General features: G+C 33.3%; 2 protein-coding genes across 2 annotated transcripts; one reads left to right on the forward strand and one right to left on the reverse strand.

Moving 5' to 3' along the window:
- Positions 1-12,084: 12,084 nt before the first annotated feature.
- Positions 12,085-12,711, forward strand: LOC140177538 (serine/threonine-protein phosphatase 7 long form homolog). The gene has a single exon (XM_072210659.1). It carries the CDS (start codon positions 12,085-12,087, stop codon positions 12,709-12,711), a length of 627 nt encoding a protein of 208 aa, XP_072066760.1.
- A 1,946-nt stretch (positions 12,712-14,657) lies between these two features.
- Positions 14,658-19,914, reverse strand: LOC112737953 (cold-responsive protein kinase 1). The gene is made up of 7 exons (XM_025788131.2): positions 19,688-19,914; positions 18,794-18,891; positions 18,498-18,613; positions 18,208-18,418; positions 17,710-17,947; positions 16,735-16,885; positions 14,658-15,458 (listed from the first exon to the last, which is right to left on the reverse strand). Exons 2-7 carry the CDS (start codon positions 18,864-18,866, stop codon positions 15,099-15,101), a joined length of 1,149 nt encoding a protein of 382 aa, XP_025643916.1. The 5' UTR covers positions 18,867-18,891; positions 19,688-19,914; the 3' UTR covers positions 14,658-15,098.
- Between the last annotated feature and the right edge of the window lie 939 nt (positions 19,915-20,853).

Genomic DNA, 20,853 nt, shown 5'->3' on the forward strand with positions numbered 1-20,853 from the left:
TAACGTTGGTGGTGTAGGGAGAAAAGAGATCAGACGGGTGGGGTATATGTTGCTAACACCGTTGGAAAATGGAGTTTTTCGGTTTCGTTTGTTTTGACTTCAGGGCGACGAGCATGTGCGCTTCATGTTTGACATCTATGGGAGAATCATGGCAGAACAAGTCATTGAGCTTTCTGCCGAAGTTGGTGATGTTGGTGGCGGTGGATCTGTCCACTCGACCTTCGTGTAAGATGACCTACCTCTCGCACCACCCCCGATTCATATTGCTAGTCCAGTGGAAGATATAGATGTGGATGATGAAGACTCCGACGAAGAGTATGTTGCGGATAGCAACGAGAGTGGTTCTTCTGAAGATGATAATGAGAAGGAGTTCGTACCAGAGACACCGGCAGAGGCAGCGGTGCGCTATGTTTTGCCTCTTCCCCACCCGATTCCGGCACTAACAGATGTACCAAGCCACTATCATGCATTAGATCTAGATGCGATGCATGAGAAATTTTCGTTTTCCAACATCGGGGAAGACGATTACAACCTAGATGGTGATGTGGATTTTTGGGTCGGCCACAAATTCAAAAGCAGAGATGCAGTGATGCAGGGTGTGAAGAGCTACAGCATTCGCAGAAGTGATGAGTACTGAGTGGTCGAATTTGATCAATTAAAGTACCATATGCATTGTCGCCAAGTTGCAACTGGATGTCCCTGGAGTCTCCGTGTAACCTTCTGACAGAACCTCAGATACTGGTGAGGTCAATTTTAATTGTGGCGTATTTACTCATTTATGATTGTTATATCTGGTGTAGTTTCCAATCATGAATGTTTTATTTCGTTAGGGAGGTCCAGAGGGTTAGTGGAGCACATATGTGTTTAGCAATTAACACCCACCATGTCCTAAGACCATCGACAGTTGGACAATAGCCTCATCTGCAATGTCATTCTGCTGTTGATACAGTCCAACCCATCCGTTAGCATCCTTGTCCTGTAGGGTGCAGTTCGGCAACTCTATCACTTCAAATCTTCATATAGAAAGGTTTGGATGGCGAAGTAAAAGGCAATTTCACAGATATACGGACATTGGGAGGAGTCATATAACAAGATGTCGAAACTGTTATAAGCACTGCAGAGTTGTTGTCCCAAAACAATATGTGAGCTCGGGGTCTTACCAGACTATGATGGGAACCTTATGGTCCGCGACTGTAGAATGTTTGACAAAGTATGCTTGGCATTCCCATCCTGTGTTGAGACTTTCAAGCATTGCAAGCTGTTTGTTTCTGTCAATGGCACGCATTTGTATAGCAAATGCGGTGGTGTGTTGCTTATTTCAGTGGCACAAGACGGCAACAACAATATCCTTCCTATTGCTTTTGCAATTGTGGAGTCTGAGAGTATAGAGTCATGGTCTTTCTTCTTGACTAATTTGAGACGACATGTCACCCCACAGGAAGGCCTATTGATTATTTCTAACAGATCCCAAGCGATCAAGGCTGCACTGAGGGCCAATGATAGTGGTTGGCAACCTCCCAGGACGTTCCATACTTATTGTGTTAGACACATGACCGCAAATTTTATGTCTCGTTTCAAGTCCGCCGAGGGCAAGCGATACCTCATAAATGCTGCTTATTGTCCAAGCAAGGTTGGGTACGAGTGGTACATGGATGCCTTGAAAGGTTTGTTGCAAGAGATGGCAGACTAGGCTGGTAGATTCAACAAAGATGTAACATCTCGCATACTATCTGTTGAAGTGTCTCTGGATCATCCGTCTCGGGCATATGGCAGACTCGGTCTCGAAGCCATATAAGCTTCAATGAGAAAGACTCCTTCCTCTGCGCTCCCTGTTGCGGAACCACTGGAGGCCTAGCACCGAGTAGTCACTCCACCAACTCCCATGTCTCGGTGCTGTACTATCTATAGAAATTACGAAAACACCCCACTGGCTCCCCGTATGCGCGTAGCTCGAGGTGGTACGCAACGTCCTGCAGGATGATAGTGGCCTCACCCCATGGCAGGTAGAACGTGTGGGTCTCCGGACGCCAGTGCTCCACGAATGTCGTATTAGGGAGTTGTCAAACACGAAGTCCCTAAGAGGCACCGCCAAAACTAGCCTCCCTCAAATACAGGACAATGGCGTCTGGTGGTGGAAGTGTGTGACTCATTTGCCGAGGCAGAAGTAAGCGAGGCCTCTGACAAAAAATAAATGATCACAATTAGAAAAATATTGTATATGTGCATTAACATAACAAACTGAGTTAACTATTATATATATTTATTTAACAGAAATTTACACATGTGTACTAACTGAATTTATGTCAATAAAACTTTTTACGTTAATATTTACTTAGTTAATTAATAAACATTTTTTCAATACGTTACTTAAAATAAAAATATTAACTAAAGTAATTAATAATCTAATTAACAAACTTTTACTTAATAATTTAATTTAGGTATATACAAAATTACATAATTGTTCACTAAAAAATAACTTTTACTTGAATAGTTAATAACTAAATTAATAAATTAAGAAACTTGTAACTAATAAATTAACTTCAAAGGTTAGAAAACATCTACCCCAATATTTAATATCTAAATTAATAATTATGTACTTAAAAACTTCATTACAAAAAAATCAGAACCACATTCCTAAAATTATACCCTATCAGTGACCTGTTGCTAACGATACATTTAGCCACCTAAACCATAAATTGTATTCTAATTTTTGGCAAGCATCCTAACCATGGCTATAAATATATGGGATAACATAAATGTCAAGATAACAAAACTAACCGCAAAGTTGGCTATCCCAGCGACGTGTCATGTCGCGTTCAGTCGATTGATGTCCGGATCACGTGTATCTGCGCGCGTCATCTTCGTCTTACTCAATAATATGGTCAGAAAATGAAAGAAGAGAGGAGAAAGTGGTGGAAAGGTTGAAAATGGGGCCCAGAAAATCACTGTAAAAGGCATCTATATATAGGTCTCACACTGTCTTATCTCGTTTACAGTGTATACGAGATAATTTTACGTATATCTCGTTTACACTATAAACAAAATATATGGTGCGAAATTTCTAACCCACAAACTAACCGGCAAGTGCACCGGGTCGTACCAAGTAATACCTTACGTGAGTAAGGGTCGATCCCATGAGGATTGATGGATTAAGCAACAATAGTGTTTGATAGGCTTAGTTAGACAAACAGAAAATGGTATTGAGATGCAATATAAAAGACATTAAACAATATAAAGAATATTGAAGAAAGGCAAGTAAATACTTTGGGAAGAAAATATGGAGAAGATAGTTAAGGCTTCAGAGTTATCTATTTTTCTGGAATTATTTTTCTTACTAACTATTTTAATCATGTAGGATTTAATTTATGGCAAACTATATGTGACTAGACCCTAATTTCTTAGACCTTCCTAGTCTCCTCTAAAATTCATCAAAAGCCAATTCCTTGGTCAATTAATTCCAATTAGAGAATGATGATCAAATTCCAGTTTATATGCCACAAAAACTCTAATTACCCAAAAAATAAAAGGATTATATGTCACGTATCCCGTTAAATCCAGATAATTAAAATTTAGGAGAATTTGTTTTCAAGCTGTTGTTCAAGTAAAGAACTTTTTCAAGTTATACAAGAACTCAAATAGAAAGAGGGTCATACTTCCGTTTCATCCAAATTCATAAAATAAAGAACGAAAACAATTCTTAAATATAAATCAAGACATGAATTAAAATAGAGAAACAATAAAATCAATACATACAAATAGACAGAACTCCTAACCTTAACAATGGAGGATTAGTTGCTCATGGTAGAATGTTATGGAATACGGAATGTAAATTTGGAATAGGATGAGATCCTCCCCAGGACCTCCTTCAAAAGAGAGGTTTCTTCTCTCTTTTATAACTAATCCTAATAAATTTAAAATCTAATTTTTAAAATTAAAATAATATCTTTTCCTAGAATTCAAATTTGAATTTAAATCAAAATTAACTAAATAATCAAGTCTTCAATTGATGGGTGGGGACCACTTATTTTGTCCATTCTGCAGCTTCTAATCTGTGTTTTCTGGGCTGGAAACTGAGTTAAAATAGCCCAGAAATCGCCCCCAGCATTTTTCTGCGTTTCCTGCACGTGGCGCATGTCACGCGTACGCGTCAGTCACGCGTACGCGTCGATGGTCTTTTCTGCGAGTCACGCGGACGCGTCGGTCATGCGCACGCATCGCTGAGCAAATCTTCAAATCACGCGTACGCGTCGCTCCTCGCTGCCATCTCCTTTGATTCTTGTGCTGCAGAAACTCCATCAAATCCAACCGAATGCTACCTACAATAAACAGTATTGCACAAAACTCAAAATAGCATCCATAGTGGCTAAAATATAATTAATTCTTTATTAAATTCAACAATTTAAATGCAAATTCACTAGCAAAAGATAGGAAAGATACTCACGCATCAATATACACGTGTCTTTACTCTCACTGTCTTATCTCGTTTACAGTGTAAAGGAGATACATGTAAACTTATCTCGTTTATACTGTAAACGAGATAAGTCATCCTACATATTTTCGTAAAAATTTTTAAAATTATTTATTTCAGTAAATAAAATATTTTTTAATTTATTTAAATAAGGAGAATGTGAGAATACAATTATTATTATTGGATTAAATTTAACAGGCAAGATTAAACTTGTTTTAAAAGCTAAAATTAAAATTAAAATTACTTTTTCCTCTCTTTCTCTAACCAAAAGTGGGTTCCCTCTCACATCCTTTTCTCTTCTCTTATGGCGTTTGGATACCAAAAATTAAATTCCTAATTTTTTAACGTCTCCTTGTGATGCGTTATTTCTTTCACTACTAGTCTCGTCACCGTCATCGCTCCTCCTTGTACTCGCCACTTTAGTTGTTGCCACAGCTCCTCTCTACGTTTTCATTGCTGCTCCCTCTGGTATCTGAGTTGTTAGTTACTATTGTCACCTTTTATTCATATTCAAAGTAGACAAAGTTGTATGTGTGTTTTTTATTCAGTGTAAATGAATGTGATCTCAAAAATAAAATATTTTTATATTAGTACAATTTCTTTAAAATATTGCTTGTATATATTTTTTTAATTATGTGAAAGCTTTTTATTTTTTACTTATTTAAATATAAGTTTTTATTTTATAAAATGTGTAAAATTAATTAAATTTAAGTTTTTTTTATGCATATTAGAAAGAATTTTAATTTGTTAGGTATATTTTAATGAAAATTCAAGATAATGAAGTTGATTCAGATGTGCATTCAAATAGCTTAAATAATACATTAAACGCATTAGAAGAATGGATTCCAAAATATGAAGATGAATTGAAACTGAAGGTTGGCATGGTCTTCGATACGACTGGAGATGGAGGAGAATTTTACAAAAGGTACGCATATGCTGTTGGTTTTAGTGTCAGCAATTCAACTAAAACAAAAGATAAGCAAAGTGTTCGATGGAAATATATTCTTTGCTTAAAAGAAGGTTTTAAAGTGAAAAAGAAAGTAGTTCAAACTGAATTAATAGTTGATAAAAAAAAGTTTGTCCAAAGATAGAAAAAGAACACTCACAAAAAAATAAGATTTTGCAAGGCTTGTAAGCATATGCACATCAAGATATAGTTTCGGTTTCCTTTAGTTAATATGTAATGTTTCGTGAAACTTAGGCTAGTAGCTTTTAAGAAAGGATTAAATGTTTGGGTGTGTAATTAATTGTATGTGAATTTTATATTTGAAGATAAGTTGTATGATGGTGATGATGATATGGAGTTTTCAAATGTGAGATATATGAATTATGATGAAGGTTAAATGAGTTGTATGTGTTGAAAAATGATTATGATGATATTTTGTTGAGTATGGATGTTGATTATGATTAATGTTAAATATTGAGGTGATGTTGATGTGGATTAATGGAAATTCAGGAGCATTGATGTGATATAGGTTGAATAATTGAGGAATGGTTGAGGAATGTTTGATATAGAGTTTTGGGCTGTTTTGGCATTGTGTAGTTTGTGAGTAAATTGGTTTTGAATTGAGAGATGTGGTGTTTTTGAGGTTTGGATAAAATTTTGTTTTTAACTAACTTTGACAGGTCATAACTTGTCTCTTGGAGTTTAGAATTGAATGAACTTTAATTTAAATTAAAGATGATTGTGAGAGCTTTAAAACGGTATAAAGATGAGGAAAATCAGAGTTTTGTGGAGAAAGTTATAAACGTTGGAAGTTATAGTAAAAAATTTGAATTCTATGATGATGCAGAAAACTTGAAACTATGGTGTGTGCCCACGCACACAGTCCGTGCACAAGCACACCCTAAAAAAATTGCAAGTTGTGCGTACACACAACATCATGCGTACGCACAAGTCGGAAAAGCCTTTTGGTGTATGCATACGCACACTGCCATTTGTAGCCACAAGTTGGAAAATTTTTATTGTGCGTGCATATGCACAACTATCAATGCATATGCATAGGTCCTATTTTTCAATCAAAAGTCTGTTTTAACTGTTTTACCTTCCCGGCAAGCTTGCAAACTTCCATAACATACACTTGTTTAAGACCTCTTAGCTATCATTTAGGCTTTGAATTAAAGGAGAACACAATGAGTGAATTAAAAAGGGAATTAGTTATGAATTTAGAGCTGGTGACTTAGGTTTTGGGAAACGGGTGGATGAACTTAATGAGAGTTGAGTTGTGGAGTAGTACATTGATAATGAGTTGAGAATGGAATGAGAATATGAATTGAGAATTGATGATGTTTATGATGAGTTTAGAACTTGAAAAGGAACGATGGACTTGTTAGATATTGAAAGTATACCCGGCACTATATCCTTGGAACGATAGTGTGTAGAGCACTATATCTCTGGGTTAAGTTATGATGATACATTATTTTGGTAAGTCACTATGTGCCTTGGGCAAGGACGGTGGTGAATCTCGCTTGTCGAGATAGTGGCGCCGGCGTAGAGGCGTGGCAGTCTCCCGCCTATGTTCAGATGTGAGGGTTGTGGCAGTCTCCCACTCATATAACCTTCTCTGCCGCAAGAGTGAAATCGAGCACTATAACCCGAAAGAGTATGCCGCGCACTATATCCACGGGGCATAGAAATAAGTGGGCTGGACATTATGCACCAGGAAGCGCCAAGAAAAGTGAGTAGGGCATTATATCCCTGGACGTGGCAGAAAGGCTACATCCGAAAGAATGTGTCGGGTTGATAGTTGAACCGAAAAGTGATATCACAAGCCAAATAGGATAAGCATTCATCATATGCATCTTTTACATGCTTGCTTGCTTTAATTACTTGAGTTATGCCTAAATGAATCACATGCTTACTTGCTATTTGTTTCACTTGATGTATATGTATATTACGTGTGCTTTACTTGTTTGCATTAATTGTGCTTTTTGCTGGGATTGAGGAGGCTTGGTAGGCGGTGGCGATGGGATCCCATGGAAGATAGGTTAGCGAAGGCTGTGGGATAGCGGTGACTAGAATTAGTTAGAAATTCCTTAAGTTAAATTACCCTATTTATGATTTGTATATATATTTCATTAAGTTTGAATATCGGTATCGATGTGGAGTTCTAGGATTGCCTTTGGCTTCCCAAAACCTTATATCTTATCTATTGGGCACTGTTACCATACTGAGAACCTCTAGTTCTCATACCATATGTTGTTGTTTTTCAAATGCAGGTCGCAACCCACCTCGATGAGTTTGTGGATGGTGACAGAGTGGAGGATGATCCAGCTTTCCGTTTTGATTTATCTTGTAGTCTCTCACTTTTATATATTTTGTTGCCTTAGAGGCTTTTATTTTGAAAACATTGAGAGATAGGATGTTAGGTATTTTAAATATAAAAACTCTGCTTATTTCTATTTTGACTAGCCAACCTAAACTCCGCAGGCTATGTCTAGTTCTCTATTGCATATTGTATATATATATATATATATATATATATATATCTTGTCTATTTTAGTTATTACCTTGTGTATCCTGGAGCTATCTACAAGGTTTTCTATATATTATGTTTTGTGCTTTTTGTGCCAACGTGTTTAGTTATTATGTGTGAACGCTTCGTACTTTGTATCTCTATTCTATGAGTCTTTGATCCTTTATTTCTTTCATCAAGCTTCTAGTTATACTATTTCTTGATTATATACTATATTATGAGTTTTAGAACTATCGTGACGCGTTATCACCTTTTCCTTTACGACATGAGGTAAAGATTAGTGTGATAGGGTGTTACATCCGACGGTAAATATGTCCTAAATTCAAACCATGTTCCTTCCCCCTTCATTTCAAAACAACATCTCTCTCTCTCACACACACACACACAACGCCAACCACCTCCGACAGTCACCTATGCCAGTGCTGGCCACCACCAATAGCCTCCAAGGACTTCGTGGATTCGACTGGAACTCATTGCGTTGCGTGAGGAGCTGTGTCGCGCCATTTGCTCTGCTGCTGCTGCTGCTCCTTCTTCCAGGTAGGTTGTCCTCCTCTCTCTCCATATTATTTTTTTTCAATTTTAGTTAAAGGAAACCCTAAACGCATCCTTGCTCCCTCCCTCCAGGTAGGTTGTCATCACTGCCGCCGCACCATTCGTGCTGCACCACGCTGGAGAAGTCCTCTATGCCGCCACTATCTCTAGGTAATCCTTAAACCCTAACTTATTTTACCTTCAAATTCTTATTTTTAGTATTCTAAATTTCAATTTTAATTTTATGTTAGAATGAGTAACCCGTCAATCTAATATTAATAATTTAGTCCTTAAATAAAAAATAAATGTACACATAATTAAATATGAACATTATTTGACAGAATGTCTTAAAATGACCTATTTTTGTTACTTAGATTTTAAAATATTTTGAAATATTTTTTTAGGAATGAATGATGTATTTATTATTTTTGGACTAAATTATCAATGTTATCTAATCTTTTGATGTCTAAATTAGTAGTTTACTAATTCTAAAATTGAAAGAAATTTACAATAAAAGAGATCATTCCAATCTTTAAATCAATTTAATCAAATATCAAAATAATAAATTACATATCGATAAAGTAATAATAATAAAATCAAACAAATGAAAGAGAAAGAGATTTGATTAGGCATTTCCAACAACTATTATTGTTAGTTATTTGGGTATTTTTTTTAATTTGATATTATGTTTATGATATTTGGTGAAATTAATTGAGTTTTGATTGTCAATTGAGGACTTGAGGAATAAGAGAATGGTTGGATTTATGCGAACTGTGAAGCTGGAGTAGATTCAGCAGATGCGGCAACAAATGACGGTATACCAAGAGCAAATGCTCATTGATGGTAGCAGCGCTGCTAGAGGGACACCGACATCACTACTTAGACTGCCACCTCAGCAGGACCAAGGTGATGATAACGACGATTATCAGGATTCCTAGTAATTAGAGTTTTATTTTACTTTATTTAATTGTATATTATTTATTTAACTTTTTATTTTGTACGTATTCTTGATATTTAATAAAATCCTTATTTGATTTCCATTATTTAGGATTTGACTAATTGTGTTTAAAAATTTAAAAATAAGAAAAATAATTAAATTTACTATCGAATTTATCGGTGAAAAAATCCGATGGTAAATCAACGCAAAACAATACAGTGTGGTATCAAAATTACCGGCAGAACATTTTCACTGGTATCCAAATACTTCTTTGGCCACCCTCTTCGCACAATCCGTCATAAAAATATGTTGATAATTATCGTCAGATTACAAAATTTGATCCGTCGGTAACTAGTTACCAGCGAGAGTTTTGTTATCGGCTTATTTTGATAGTAATAAGTTTATCGGCAAATTATCTTCGTTAATGCTCCTATAAATTTAATGATAATCAACATTTTTCTTATAGTGAAAGAGCTTCAAACTTATGATTATTAATTCCTTGAAGCTCCTAAAGGCACGTTCTGAATAAAGAAAATTTTAAATGGATTATTCTGTTTATTATTCTTTATGAACCATTATAGCCAAACCTTTAATGAGAGGAAAAGAGGAGATTTTGTTCACAAATCTTGAAGACATTGGTACGGATGTGAAGACGAGAAAGACAGGAATTGATTAACCAGTGTGAAATTTGGATTATAGCCTTGAATCCTTCATGAATGAAGCTTGGCATGGATGTGTGTAATTTGGCCTTTTTTTTTTTTTTTCCCTCTCATGTTCTTGGTGATAAGATGAAAATTGAATGAAGATAGTGGAGCCAGAGAGGATGCTTGAACTTTTTGAGAGAAGAGGATAAAGTTTAGCTCAAAATATCTTCTAAGAGATAATTATTACGAGTCGTGATTATTTGAATACAGGTTTTTATTTTATCTAATCAATTATTTTATATACCAGTGTTTATGACATTGATATGATAAATTATTTTAATTCTAAGATATTTTTTAAATATTTTGATACAGTTTATTAGAGCAAAGAATATTAGTAAAAATTTCATACCAGTAAAATTTTGGCCCAATAATTATATTGTCTAAAAGACTACTTTTGGCATTTTTTTTATCAATAAAATATTATTATAATATTATTTTTTATTTTTTATTCAGACCTAACTTGTTAAATTGAGACAAACTGTAAACTTTTTTTTTTAATATTGGGCCAAAAGTGGTGTTACCCACCAAAATGACCGAACAGGAGAGTTTAACAGCGCTATGGGAGCTGTCAAATGCCGCAAAGAAGACGTCAACGCCGTTATATGGAGAACGTCACTGACGTGTTGATCAAAACGTCATTGACGTTTTGTTGTGCATGATCAACACGTGACAGGTCCTCTCTCTTCTCACATGTTGATGAAAACGCCAATTCTCTTCTTCCTTCATTCTTTCTTCTTCAATCCATAGTATTAATTGTTAGCGTTGATAAATTATCGTTAATGTATATTATTCGTTGAATGTTAATATATATTTTTTAATTTTAATTTTGTTTAATTAATTTAAAAAAAACAGATTTTTATTAATTTTAGTTTGATTTTATATAATTTATGTGAGAAAAAGGCCGCTTTAAAATTTTAGTTTAGTTTTGTTTTAATTTTTATTTTTTTGAAAAACAGACGTTTTTAGTAATTTTAGATATATTTTAAATAATTTATTAGAAAAAAATTTTAATAATTTTAGTTTTATTTAAAATAATTGATTTCAAAACAGAATTATTTATTCAATTCGGATATAATTTTTTAGTGATTTAGGTTTTTAGGTTAAAATTTAACTAAAATATATAGCCTTAATTATTATTTAATGAGCATGGGTTATTTTTTAAATTTTTTTATATAAAATATTAGGTGTTTCAGTTTTTATTAGTTTAAATTTTTAGTTAATTTATATGTGTAGTGTGTGAAGTTTTTAATAATAAAATTGAATTATTATTAATTATATATATATATATATATATATATATATATATATATATATATATATATATATATATATATATATATATATATATATATATATATATATATATATATATATATATATATATACTGTTATGTTTTTTTATTTCAATTAATTATTGAAAAACAAAATCATTGTTATTAAATTTTAGTATGTTAGTAATTTTAGACATTTTTGCAATATATATTGAAAAATAATGGAAATATATTTAGATTGGATAATTAGTAATTATTAGGATATGTGTTTAGTAAATAGATTAAGAGTTATTATTATTATTGTTTTTAGTAAAAAAGAAAAAAGAAAAATATAAGTAATTTCTTTTTATATTATTGTTATTACACGTGCTTACGAGAATATTTCAGAATATCTTTAACATCCTGTATATGTAAGTAATTTTTGTGTTTACTGTTATACTTAATAATTAATAATTCAATTAGTAATTATAAATTATTTGGATTTTTAGTAATTATTAATTATATTTGTTACTAAACCGAGTATTAGTTTAGTAATATTGACTAGTTCTGGTTATTGACGGTTAGTTATTATTTTTGTTTTCAGGGTTCAAGAAATTTGCACACTAGACACTTACACCAAATAGACTCATATGATGCTAGGGTGGAAGAACAACTCAGAGAGAGCGGATTCTATCATATATCTCAGATTGGAAGAATAATGTCTCACGGTCCAACTATAGATGCACTAGTTGAAAGGTGGCGGCTTGAGACGCACACGTTTCATCTTCCACACGGCAAGTGCACGATTACGTTGGAGGACGTCGCCATGATTTTTGGACTCCGAACTCACGACTTGCCAGTTACTGGATCAACTGACCACAGAACAAGTGGGTTAGAGAACGAGTGCATGACCCAATTTGGTATTGCTCCTGGCCCGAATGACCATAGAGGAAGCGGAGTCAAGCTAGCATGGTTCCGCACTCTAAAGCGACACCAACATTTGACTGACGCAGTAAGTAGGAAAATTTATGTAAAATGTCACATAATGTATCTATTTGGAACAATGTTATTTAGTGACAAGTCTGGAATCAGTGTGCACTGGAAGTATTTGCCGTTACTTCGTGACTTTTCTCATATTCACAAGTTTAGTTGGGGTTCAACTTGCCTTTCACACATGTATCAATTCTTATGTCGGGCATCTAGGTATGATTGCAAGGACATTGATGGTCCTATGCCATTGCTCCTTGTATGGGCATGGTTACGAATAACATCAATAGGACCACTGCCGATGGATACTAGCTTTCCACTTGCTCTCCCGATGAATGTTGATCCACTAGTACATTAGCAACATCTCCCTCAACTGATATATCATCTTCTTCTACATCTTCAGTTGGACCAACAACTTCATAATTATCTTCAAACTCTTCATCACTTTCGGTATTATAACCCATCCAGTCTATATTGGGTTCCGGAAAATCAATATCTTCAATTTCTTTGAACTCTGTGAGGCTCGTGCTCTAGTTTGATGGTAGGTCAAAAACATTCCTTGTATACTAGCTTCATCAGCCACGTGCATTACTTGAAATTGAACGAAACCACCAAATACTAATACAGGTTGTCTATATAAAATATTTGGTCACTCCAGGCCTTGCTGACCTACACTCTGACAGAGTACACTCTTAAGTCCTTCATATGTTATTGAAAGAGGAACAATAATAACATATGGATTCTCACACAAGAAACTCACACCCTCATGTGTATCATATAAAATCTGGCCATTGAAATATATTCTTAAACTAACATAACTCTTCATTTTATACACTTGTTACATTTACCCACAACTTATTTCACTCAACAAATGCAGAACAACTTCAACTGCTAAAGAATGAAGAACAACTTCAGTAGCTAAAGAAGTAAGAACAAATTCAACTGTTAAAGAAGAAAGAGCTCTAAGCTCTCTAGAAATTTGAAGGCAAATAACTTTGTGTTGTTCACTTTCTACTCTACTCAACGTGTTTCTCGCATAACACTAGCATATCTTATATAGCTAATTTAAATTTTTTTTATTCATACTTGTACTAAATGTCACCACCATTTTGACCATTCTCAACGGTAAAATTTGTTTCAACACAAAACGGCACCGCCGTTTTCTATTTTTAAATTAAAAAAATTTTGCCCCCTAGACAAAACGGCAACGCCCGTTTTCAGCTTTGCTTATTTTTTTAATTATTTATTTCTAACAAAACGGCGTGTCATTTTGGTTTTATTCATTAAAAAAATTTAAATCACTTACAAAACGTCTCCGCCGTTTTGTATCTTCGGACAAAAAATTTCTTTTCTCCCATAGCAGTGTTAAACTCACCTAAAGAAAAATATTAAAGAAAAACACACACCTTTTCATAATATTTAAAAAACTCAGCTACAAACCGTGATACACACTTTTTGTGAATTCTAATAAGAAAAAAATCTAAAAATTGGGTTATTATATTTATAGTTAACATATTTTCTATTTTACTATCAAAAGTTTCATGTGTTTAACCTAAGAGAAAAGAAAAAGTAAATAAATAAATAAAAAACCATAAAGAGATAGAGGAAAAAAAAATTGTTACATGAAGTTTGTCTACCTTCACACTAAATGTAAATTCATTTATTTTCATCTACAAATTTCTATTTTTTTAATTTATATGTTTTTTTAAATATGTTTTGTGCTTCTTTTTCTTATAAGTTTTTTTTGTCTGTATTTCTTTCCAAGCTATGTTTATAGTAAAAAATTTCACTTGTTTTACCAAGAAAAAAAAAAGAATACCAAGAAAAAATGATAAAGTGCCATGAAAGAATAAATGGGAAAAATAATATGTTACATTAGGTTAGTCTACCTTCTCCTGAATACAAAATTTATGATCCACAACTTTTTTAATTTTCTTGAAAAAAATTGTTTTCTCTGTCGAAATATTTTTTTTACCATTTTTCTTCTAATTTTTTTTCCTGTTTTTTCATAAAAAATTTATATATTTACCTAAAAAAATTTATGTATTTTTTAATTTATTTTTTTCATTTTTGTCTTTTCTCTATTTTTCTTTTTTATTAAAATTATAAAAAACAATAACAAGAAAAGAAATAAAAAGGAAAGAAAGTGTAGGAAGGAAAAAAAAGAAAAAAAAAAAAGAAAAAAGAGATGGAAAAGGAGACAACATAGAAAAAGGAGAATGAAAAGATGTGGTAAATCAAAACTCAAAACTCACAAGTCACAAGTAAAAGATGGTAAAATATGATTAGAAGTAGTTGGTTGGATTTGATTGCAAATATTACCCGATCACCCAATATTTTTTTTTATATAATTAAGACAAGATTTACACCAAATATAAAAGTTGAAAAAATATTCAATTAGATCAACGAATTACAACATAGAACATACATATTTACAAATTGGTGAAAATTTAGGTGCAGTTAACTTGAAGTGAAATTAATAATTGAGAGCGGTTAAATGATTTGACTAATTTAACTAAATTTTCATTTAACCACTCTTAATTATCAACTTCACGTGAAGTTAACTGCACCTGAATTTTTACCTTACAAATTACAATATAGCACTTGGCAAAATATCCTAGTCACCAAAAATTGTACGGAAGAAGAAACACAAGAACACTGGAACCGTTACAAAATTTACACGTGAGAACGTGGCTCAGGTATATTGAATCAAAGTTCCAAATTCCAATCAAAGAGGACCCATGCTTAAAAGCTTTGATCATAATTCACAGTGACCGTTGTATTTTCCGCACCTGAAGCAGGTAGTGATATAGTGGTATCTTTACTTGAAGACGAAGTCTTTATATCATTGCTATTTTGTTCTCTAATATTAAGGTCCATAAAATCTGAAATCAAGCCTGGTTTTGTTAGGTTACTTTCATCGACATCCATTTCTCCTGTGAGCATCTTGACAACACAGGACATGGATGGTCGAATCTTCGGATTACTCTGAGTGCAAAGAAGGCCAATCTTGAGAAACTTACAAGCCTCCTCGGCGTCAAATTCCCCGTTTAGTGATATATCCACCAGCTCTATCAATTCCCTTCGCTCGTAAAGTTCCCATGTCTGTAAGGAATGAATCTTGAGTTAGAGTCGGCCTTAAAGTTCCCATGTTACATGCAATGCAATTTCTAAGGATGTCAGGCTGAAAAGTATATATGAGAATCGCTTTTATTAAAATCTGGCCAGCACTTTACCAGCAAAAGAAATGTAAGCAGTCTCACACTATTAGATGTAATCTCACACCATTAAAAATACTAATGATGGCTAATTGATGGCTACAAATCACAAAACCTGCTGGCCCCATAGCACTCTTCAATATATTCTACAAAAAAAACTTTGATATATTTAGCCCTATGACTCAGACAAATTGCAACAACTCACGTTTTATAAAGCTTTTAATATGTCAGCACTTTAATTTCAGTCATAATTTAAGATCATTAAGATCATTCTTTATATCCCCGCAGCAAAAGAAACTACTATTTTGTCGAAACAACAAGTATTTTATCAGAAGCAATTCTGTTTTGAGTATTATAGATTTTTGTAGGAGGCATAGATCTCCAAATAATGATTCCTCCATACTAGAGGCTCGAACTTAGGTTTGGCCACTAGTTAGGGAGAAAGTTACTTGCCAACTGCTTTTAACTTCAAGTCAAACTGAACAAACACAATACAACATGAACCACTCCTCGAAAAATACTCATGCTAATATGCTATTAACCAAAGACACTGAATGATTTTATATTTAATAGTTCAAACAGATGACAGTTGAAGAAACAAAGTGATTGTTACTTGTTAATACGGAAGGGCATAGTTCTCGTCGTCATCTGATAGGGAACAGCAAGGCAAAGATTGAAAGCGTATGTAAGGAAAAAAGAAAAGGGTAAAATAGGGAATGTCTCCTCAAGGCCATGCGGGCTAGAGCGTAACAAACTTAGGTGAGCTGAAGGCCATATGGGGGCCATTTGAGTGGGAGAGCTACTGAGTGCTCTGTACTTGGCTCTTGAACATTTTGGCTTATTCTGAGATTTTCCACTTATCAATATTATACCCTTCTTTCTCTATTTTTCCTATCTCTGCATTACTATGTTCAATCATCATCTTTCATATAATATGAGTTTCAGGTCACAATGCAGCTGAATATAATGGGTCCAATATGTCAATAAATGTTTCTATGAAGCCGGCAGTGATGTTAGAATCATTATCTTACCGGCAAGAGTAACATAACTTTCATGATTTGTATGATATGAAGACAATAAATTATTTGGTTTTATTCCCCTCTTACAATGTATATTCAAGCACATGCACAAGTAAAAACTACAAACATATAGCACATACATACCGTTTCAAGAATATACTGATTCCCTTTCGGTAACAGTGTGTTTGTATTACTTCTCCCACTGACTATCTCCACAATGAGGACACCAAAACTGTAAATATCTGCTTTCCGTGTCAGCTGCCCCCTGATTGCATACTCCGGTGCCAAATAACCTCTGAAATAATGCAAACAGCCATAAATTCATAAAAATAATTTGTTGAAGAGAGATAACAGAAATATTTAGACAGGGAAAGCAAAGATTTCAAGCCAGTACAGGAAAGGTAATCAATGAATGAAATGAACATTATATAAAATAACATTCTGAAGAAAATATGCATGCCTCCTGTAAAAACAATTCAGTTTAGCATCGGCGTTAATGATCTCAATCATATTCTGAGTGATACATGAAATTAATACCAGCAGTTAAGAAGCCCCACACTCCAGAGAAAGGGACAAAGTGGAAAAACGTGTTGACACATATTTGTAAATTCAACTAATTTTGCTTAGCTGTACAGAGTGATACGGGAGGCTATATTTTCGAGTTGTTTTTGAAGAATTTAAGCCTCTACAATATGCAGGAAGCTTTTCAATTTCATGCTTGCTCTGTTCTTTCATCTTTCTAATATGAACCACACTGGTTCATCTTGCACGTGTTAACACAATCATACATTAAGTTTCATCCATTTTCTGGTTGTGGTTTCTGACAACAGCCAACTTTTATGTCAGTTCTCAAACTACAAATTCATGCACAACATTGACTAAGTCAAAGCAGTTTATTATGATACCATGAAAACATTGAGCAAAGAAAATATGATATAAATTATAAACTTTAATTAGTGCATATGTCAAATAGTGTTAAAGTTGCATTGACTAGAAAGATAACACCAGTGCAAATTGAGAAATTGATGTGGATGAAGAAAGATCAAGTCTTGCTACTGCATTATCAATAGAAAATAAAACTAATATAACTTTCTGTACAAGCCTTATTAGAATACCTACATTGTTCCCGCTACTCGTGTGCTGACATGAGTCATGTACGAAGGAATAAGCTTTGCAAGACCGAAATCTGAAATCTTGGGTGAGAGGTCCTTGTCGAGGAGAATATTACTTGCTTTTATATCCCTATGAACAATATGTGGTGTTACTTCCTCATGAAGAAAGGCAAGACCTCGAGCCACCCCAACGCATATCCGAGTTCGAGTTCGCCAATTAAAATAGGTATTACTGTGACCTCCACCTTCAAGTAAAACGAAAATTGTTTATCGAAAAAGAATAAGGGTAAGGTTTACGAAACAAAGACTAGCTAGCATAAAAAATTGAAGTTCTACTATAGCAATAAAACAAATCCTTTCATCATTCCAAGGAAAACTCGGTAAAGAAAAAAATGGAGCAAATTGAGTTACATTGATTGAGAGGTGGCACTAGCTATCATCTCCCAAGTTCGAAACTAATCATCGAGAAATAAAACAACAATAGACATGAAAATAAAAATTTTACCTAGAAGGGTTTGTGCAAGACTGTTGTTCTCAAGGTAATTGTAGACTAATATTCTCTGATTTCCTTCCACACAACAACCATATAACTCAACCAAATTTTCATGCTGTATTTCCGAGAACACGTTAATCTCTGTCAAGAATTCCTTCACCCCTTGTCTTGATTCATCTGACAGAACTTTTATAGCTGCAACTTTTCCATCTTTTAACAATCCCTGAAAATATCAGAAAGTGAAAAAAAAATGCAAATTGACATGGTGATGCAAGTAGTACATGATAGCGGATTAGCTTTACCTTGTAGACAGAACCAAAACCACCCTCCCCAATTTTATTGCTTGGACTGAAATTGTCAGAGGCAAGTTTTAGTTCCTTGTAGGAATATAATCTCACATTTTGAATGCCTGAAAGTTCTGTTCACAAATGTATTCAGTTAAAATCTGTAACTGGATTTTTGCTCCTTGGAATATATCAAATGTCATAATTCTTGTCTACAACCATATCCAATATAATATTAATCAAATTTAACAAATTTAAACAAACTCAAGTTCGTATTATCTACTCTTATCTACTTTAACATGTAGCCGAGTTACCTTCATCAATATCTGGATCTCGTTTTGGTGCCGAAGTTGTCTTCCTACCAAATATGAAAGGTAAACAGGTCATGACAGAATGCAATACCCAATATCACCTGTTTGAATCATAAAACAGCGTCAAATTCTTTAAGCAGTATAAAGTTGGACAAGTGAAAAATAATCCTGAAATTTCTAGTGTCAGCAGAGCAGAATAAATATTTCATGGTTCAAAGTTCAAACATTCTCAGGGACGCTTGAATGAAATTGAAAGAAAGTACCAAAATAAAAATGTTGAAAAAGAAGCAGAATCTACTATTTGGTTACTTAGGCTGAGATCAGAATCATATATTCCATTTCAAGATATGCGAATTTAACTGATCTGACCAATGTGTATATAGAAAATAGTTTCAACATTTTTTATAAGATGTGAGCATGACCCATTATGTATAAAACAAATAAAAATTACTATTAAATACAAAACAAGAGAATACCAATGAAATTGATAAAAGCCACAAACTCTCTTGAGTTATGAAGTCAATTTATGCAATTTTTTTTTTCACGCCACGGCAATTCTAGTTATCTCGAACTAATAATTTCAATTCCGAATATTTTCCACAAAATATTGTTCCTTAAAAGACCGCAATATAAAAATAGAAACTATTCTTATGATTGGCATTAGTCACTAACACTAAATGATAATTGGAAACAACACAAAAAAAAAAGGAAAAATAAATAAAAAGAAAGTAGAACATTACAAAACAGTTAATGATGAAAAAAAAAAAACGAATAACAGAAAGATGAGCTGTAAAAGTAAGGGAGACAAGCAACAAAATCCACAATTGATCAGTGACTAGGAATAAACAAAGAAAGAGAAAGGAGCATAATAAAGTGGGCGAAAAGATTGAAACAAACCTTAGAAGCTGATTGAAAGAAGAATGGGTAGTAGAGATACAAAGATAAAGAAAGAAAGGAGGAAGCAGAAAGATGACAGAGATGAAATTGGTCAAGAGAGTGTGCTATCTGTGAATAATTAATAGTCAACGGAGGGCGTATGAGGAGACGTGTCTGTGATGTGAATCACGTTAACGTCCCTCCATTTGACTAGATTCCAATGCAAACATCCAAAGTTGGTTAATTACGGGAGAATGAAAATAATTGAAAGAGTACTTTGTTAATTTTACAAGTAAAAAAATATATATATATATATATATATATATATATATATATATATATATATATATATATAAGAGTGTAATTTTTGTTAATTTTATAAATAAGATAAAAAAAATATTAAAAAAAATTAGATATTATATTTTGTTCTTTTAATTATTAAAAAAAATTGAGAGGATTTATTTTTTAATTATATTGGGTTATATTTTATAACTTTATTAGTTATAGTATTATGGATAAACCATTAAATGATGATGAAAATTCACATATACTTTTTTTAATGTAAAGTTGGAATTTTTTTATAAAATAAAAAATATTTATTTTCAAATAAAAATTATTCTAACTTTATATTTTGAAAGCTATCTTTTTTTTTTTTTCCGTTAGAAGTAAGTTTGTCGCTCTCTTTGGCGAACCTTGTCATTTTCACAAGGTTCGCCATTTTTCTCGGCAAACTTTAAGTGGCCTCCTCAATAAAATTCCACCGAGACCGGTTGGGAACCAAAATCACTACTAGTAACTCTTCTTTCTCTCTTTATTTTGATCTTCAGTTTACTCTATATAATATTTGGAATTTCATTGTTATCCATTTATTATGATGGTGAAATAGTATATGATGAAGAATGATCTATCGTATTTAGTTTTGTTCAACCACTATTTGCATATATGTCACCTAAAGTCAAAAGTCTAACAACATTGAAGAATTTGATATTGCATTCTATAGGTCTCACACCAAGAGAGTGAAAAAAATCTACTACAAATATCCGTCTGAAATGGATACCAATATATTATCTATGAAGCACAGACACTTCTTTGATTTGTCATGTCTCCGTATTGGACACATTTCGGACACGATACACATCAACACTCGTTCGATACGCGTGTCTTCTGTATCCAACAGTGTCTTAATG

The sequence above is a fragment of the Arachis hypogaea genome, chromosome 13 (assembly GCF_003086295.3).
Source record: "Arachis hypogaea cultivar Tifrunner chromosome 13, arahy.Tifrunner.gnm2.J5K5, whole genome shotgun sequence".
Taxonomy (NCBI): Eukaryota; Viridiplantae; Streptophyta; class Magnoliopsida; order Fabales; family Fabaceae; genus Arachis; species Arachis hypogaea.